General features: G+C 41.5%; 1 protein-coding gene across 1 annotated transcript in view; it reads left to right on the forward strand.

Annotated features, from left to right (window-relative positions):
* Window positions 1-6,000, forward strand: part of LOC311004071 (protein mono-ADP-ribosyltransferase PARP4-like) — a 28,082-nt gene extending 22,082 nt beyond the window's left edge. Inside the window, exons 32-35 of the mRNA XM_083996019.1 lie at window positions 787-1,302; window positions 4,024-4,123; window positions 4,519-4,651; window positions 5,170-6,000. Of these exons, the coding sequence (XP_083852145.1) occupies window positions 787-1,302; window positions 4,024-4,123; window positions 4,519-4,651; window positions 5,170-5,359 (939 nt within the window). The 3' untranslated portion in view covers window positions 5,360-6,000. The remainder of the gene's footprint in view (window positions 1-786; window positions 1,303-4,023; window positions 4,124-4,518; window positions 4,652-5,169) is intronic.

Raw genomic sequence — 6,000 nt, forward strand, 5'->3', positions numbered from 1 at the left:
GATGTCATCTCTGAACGCCGTGTGGTGCGGCTTGTTGCTACCGCTAATGTTACGGTTTGTTTCTGCATGTTTCCAACTTGTCGGAACAAAATTACCATCTGGATGAAGTTCAGCTTCCACAGGCTTCCTCTCCACAACCTGGACTCACTAAAGCTCCAGCTAGTTGCGCTAAAAATGGACCCGAATGCCGAAGTGGAATGATTATTATTAGAATGAGCCGGGCGGCGCTCAGAGATGATATCATCCTTTTTTTTTTTTCCTTTTTGACTCCGGTTCTCATTGGCAATTGTTACATTGAAATGAGTAGGCTACTTGACATCCTGGAAACCTGCCTGATCAGTTTTGGAGACGTGTGCGCCTCTCGGTGCAGACACATGAGTGCACAGAGTTTTTTCCTTTTTTTCTGGCACGTTTCATTCATTCATTCTTTTCTTATCTGTATTACAAAGTTTTAAGTTGTTATTTATCTGAATACATTCTGAGTTTAAATGAGATGCTTATTTTTTCATTTCTGCCTTATTTTTAGTATATTTTCAAGTTATAAATGTTTGGGTATGATGTGTCTGTGGTGGATACATTTTATTTATTTTGGTGAATTGCTTCCCGCAAAAAAAGGGTCCTATGTTCCCCAGTATGTATTGTGACCGGGGAATATAGGACCCTTTTTGGGAAAAACGGGAAACAAGGGGAACATAATCCCATTGTTTTGTTCTGATGTGACTAACTGTGCCTGCTAACTAGCCGAGTGTTCTGACACCCGAACCGAACCCTTTCACCTTGTTTCAGGACTCGGAACAACCTGAGTACGGTCTCACAAAAGGCTTCGCCCCCTACGAGGCAGAAGAAGACAGCGTTTGCCACTTTTTGTCTTTTAAGAGAAAAATCCTAGGCACAGAGATGCATGCCCAAGACCTTCATGGAGACTTTCCTTTGTCAACTGCTCCTGCTGCGGCTCCTCCTCCTCCTCCAGGCTCTTCCTCACAACTTCTCGATGAATCAGATGACTCAGATGACTCATTTTACTTTGATGACATACCACATCCTCGGTTCAGGAGCGGGAGTCTACAACTGGACTCCATAGCCACGAACAGCCAAGCTTTGAGCAAACCTGCTCCTCCAATAGTAGATAGTCCTCCATCCAGCGATGTTTGTGATGCTGAGAGAAGTGGCAGAAGAATACCATTTTGTTCGTTGATAATCGATAATCGACTATCCGGACCAAGACGGGAAAAAACTTCAACGACCGTCGGCAGAGAATCACCGAAGCTCAGATGGACAAAGATCTTCGAGATGCAGCATCAAGTGAGACACTGAATTGTTTTACCGGCTCGTCTTCTGATGCCTCGCTCACACACAGATAATAATAATAATAATTATAATAATAATAATACATTTTATTTAGAAAGCACCTTTCACGCCACTCAAGGACACTTTACAGCAGTTAAAATCATCAATAAACAACACCAAAACACAAAAACACAGAATAAACATCAGTAAGAAAGAATAAATAAAAGGAACAAATAAATAAAACCGTGCAGAATAAAAGGGAAGTATTAGAGTGCGGGGTGGTGGAGTGGATAAGCAATTTTGAACAGGTGGGTTTTGAGTTTTGTTTTGAAAAGAGGGAGAGAGTCGGTGTTACGGATGTGAGATGGTAAAGAGTTCCTTCCAGAGTCGGGGAGCAGAGCGACTGAAAGCTCTGCTCCCCATGGTGCTGAGGAGAGAGGAGGAGGATCTGAGGGAGCGTGCTGGAGGGGCAACGTGGAGAAGGTCAGACAAGTATGGAGGGGCGAGGTTGTGGATGGCTTTGAAAGTATACAGAAGGATTTTGAACTGGATTCGTAGTGTGACCGGGAGCCAGTTGCAATAATCGAGACGGGAGGTGACGAGACTGTGGACAAGGATGGGAGGCGGTGTTGGGAGTGAGGGAGGGACGGAGTCGATCGATATTACGTAGATGAAAGTAGGCAGCCCGAGTGGTGTTGTTGATGTGAGATTTGAATGATAGAGTGCTGTCAAGGATGACACCCAGACTCTTAACCTGTGGGGAGGGGGAAACTGAGGAGCTGTCGATGAGAAGGGGGAAAGGGTCAATTTTGGATAGTGTAGATTTGGTGCCAATTAGAAGGATTTCTGTTTTTTCACTGTTTAATTTCAGGAAGTTTGAAGTGAACCAGGATTTGACATGGAATACATGAAACCTTGACTAAGATTTATCAGATCTGATGATCGGTGTATTTATTGATACGTATAGTTCACTGGTCCACTACACTACTTAACACTAACACCATCTGTCAACAAACTCAGTGAACTACAAGTGATGTATTTTTTCCTGCATTTACTTTGCATCAGTTTTAGCAGAATTATTTACTTAATTAATTTTTTTTAATCACACCTTGTGCCTTTCACATCAACACAGTCTGAAGTCAGACTAACAGAATAGTGGATAAAGTCAGTCATTTTGAATTTAGATTTCTGTAAAAAATGAGATCAGCTGACTGACACTTGGTCTGTGGATTTGGCACAAAGTGACTCATCGGGGTCAATGATGTGATGCAACCCAATGTCAAGTGGTGTAAACGGCATTTTCTTCTTCTTCTCATAGACAGGAAAAGAATCTGGACTCAAATGTGGGATAAATGTAGTTCACATTTGCAATGCAACACTATGTTTCTTGACAAATTTTGCATTATATTGTTATTGTTACAAAATATTGCCCAGTGTTGGCAAAATGTTTCAAAATACAGCAAAAATATCTATTTTTATTTAATTATCTTAAAGGGACATTTGAGGAGTTTGTATTTGGTTATAATCAGACTTTCATTCTTGATCAATGACAACATTCTTGGCAAATGTTTTCGCTTTCGTCCGTCTTGCACCGGTCCAAGAATTTCACCGTGCGCGCGGAGGCTCATGGGAAATGTAGTGTGAAAACACTTTCCAAAGCCTTTCCAAAACTCTTCGTTGTCCCTTTAAAGGGATAGTTCGGGTCTTTTGATATGAATCTATATGGCATCCCCATCAGCAGTTACGTGCTGTGACAGTGACTTTCCCCGGACTGCGTCCCGTGAGCGGAGTTCGGCCTGGCTTCGGTGCTGACGAATGTAGTCCGGCTAGTTGGCTGGGGTCACGAAAATAAAGCGTTTTGCTTCTCAAAACAATATGCGTTTTAAAGAGTGATATATTTGCATCACAAAACCGTTGTCCACGAAAAAGTCTGACCTCGCAATCGCTTGGCGCTATTTTCTCTCCCTCCGTATCACTGCGCGCTGCCGCCTGTAGACGGCTGTGCGCGTTTCTATCAGCTGTTTCACGGAGTTTACTGCTCGGATAGTTCACATAAACATATCTGATTATGACACAAGTGATGAAGCCATCCCTTGTTTTAGCACAGAGCCAAAGGGAGACCATTATGAACCTGATGTGATGCTGCTGAACCTCGTCAGATGGTGTTAAAACGCCTGTCTACAGGCGGGCAGCGCGCAGTGATACGGAGGGAGAGAAAATAATATCACTCTTTTGAACGCATATTGTTTTGAGAAGCAAAACGCTTTATTTTTGTGAGGCCGAACTCCGCTCACGGAACGCAGTCCGGGTAAAGTCACTGTCACAGCATGTAACTGCTGATGGGGATGCCATAGAGATTCATATCAAAAGACCCAAACTATCCCTTTAATATTTTCAGAAGAAAGTATACATGTTATAAGTTCACTGTAGGTGGATAAAATATTTAATATTTATCATTCTTTTCAGGTCATTCAGTCTTTTGTTAAAAAATGGTTCAAATGACATAAAAACAACATGATAGCAGATCAGTTACCTTAAAACACTATTTTAAGATATTTCTGAATGGCTCATTTTGCCAGCCCTTATTTGTCACTGACCCATATATCATGTGAACGTATTTTTTGGGTTCTGCAGTAGATTAGATCCGTACCTGCTTTAATCCATTTTTGTTTCAGTGACGTTTTCTCACCACGTTGAATATGAAATGACACAGTGTGTTATTTGTCTGTGTTGCAGGACGGCTACTGGGAGTTCACCACTGAACTGGGTGAAGCCATTCATTTCTTCACCGACGCCTTCAACTATTATCTGCACATCATTGGCATCAACTCTCTAGGTGAGAACGGTCAGAACCGGTTTCAGATAACAGATCTCTGCCTCAGATCATTCACACCAATCACTTACAAGTAATTAAAAGTATTGAAGGTTCTCAAATAAGTTTCCCAAACATGTGAACATGTATTTAAATAACATCAGGTTGCTCTGTCTCTTTCATTATAACACGGAGGAGTTGAATTCTGATGTGAACTGATACATTTCTTATACTTTTAGAAAACTGTTCATGTTTTTGGAGCTTTAAGACGTTGTTGAATGATGTCATGGTTTATTAGCGGGTTCGATTCCCAGTGAGTAATATCTCAGTGTGTCCGGTCCTTATGGGGGGAACTTCTGTGTAAAAAGTGTGAAATAATGAAAACGTCTCCCTCCTGTAACCTGTGTGTGTGTGTTTAGGTGTGAACGCCCGTGCAAACATCCTGAGGCTGGTGGCGACTCTCCTGGTTCTGCAGCTGATGAGGTTGGAGGAGCTGGAGGAGGGGAAACTGCTCCGCACCCTCTTCTGTCTGGACGATTCCTCTCAGCCCAGGTCTAAAAACAGAAACCACACACACAGACACAGCAATGCTAAAATATTCACCTTTATTTACATTATACTTATAATTAGAGGCACAACAATTAATCGATGAATCGAACAATAATCGAATATTAAATTAATTGCCAACTATTTTGAAAATTGAATAATCGGTTTGAGTAGTTTTTGAAGAAAAAAGTCCAAATTCTGTGATTTCAGCTTCTTAAATGTGAATATTTCTGGTTTCTTTGTTCCTTTATGACAATAACCTGAGTACTGTATGTCTTTGGTTTGTGGACAAAACAAGACATTTGAGGACGTCATCTTGTGGTTTGAGAAAGACTGATTGACAATTTTCACATTTTTGAACACTTTAGATTAATCGTTGAAATAATAGACAGATTAATCGATAATGAAAATAACTGTTAGCTGCAGCCCTACTTATAATTATCTACTATATAAACATATTTTAAAGTATCTTACCAACATGTCACCTGGCTCTAAGCAGCTGCGTCTCTTGGTTTTTGTCTCAGGCCTGAGCGGTGGGAGCAGGTGCAGAAGGCGGTGCAGTGGGTGCGCTGGGCTGACAGGGAGTACCCGTGTGTCTGCACCCGGCTGGAGTTCGGTTTCAGCTGGGAGTCGGCCACCCGGCAGCTGCTGGGCTACGAAAGCCTGCCCCCCTTCTCTCCTCTCAGGGGTCTGGACCTGCAGATAGATAGATAGATACTTTATTAATCCCAGTAGGGGACTGAGCTGTCCACAGCAGGATATGAGATTCTTTTCGACTACGTAGATATGCATGTGTCTTCTCTGTGCCTTATCCAGAGTGCTTCGATCTTCCTCTGTCAGTGTGTTTACAAGAATTATTGTATCATGTCATATCTTATCTTATCTTATCTTAAACAATCAGATCATATCAGCTGCCAAAAGTCTGTTTTCCACTCATTGAGCAAATTGTTCAAGAGAAAATGTTTTAAAATACAACAGTGACCACAGTATACAAAACTGAATATTTCATAATTCAAAACAGCAGCTTGTCAAAATCTCTAAGAACTCTGATTTTAATGTGACGCCTGGTTTCTATGAGAAACCTTTGAATGTATGTACTGGTACAGTTTTTGCTTTAAATGTGCTGTACAGATGAGCTTTACTTGCCTCACTGACACTGCTGCGTTTCTCCCTTTTACTGCATGTTAGAAGTAAATACACATAATCACAGTAACATAATATCCTGATGCCTGTACAGTGGATGATCTTGTGGGGACCCAGAAAGGAATTGGCTTGTCTGGGAAGAAAAAAAGTAAGAGAAATGCCTGAAAAGTGTTGTTTGTTTGTTTGTTAATGATCAGCAGAGTGCGACACAG

Source organism: Trachurus trachurus (assembly GCF_905171665.1).
Source record: "Trachurus trachurus genome assembly, chromosome: 21".
Taxonomy (NCBI): domain Eukaryota; kingdom Metazoa; phylum Chordata; class Actinopteri; order Carangiformes; family Carangidae; genus Trachurus; species Trachurus trachurus.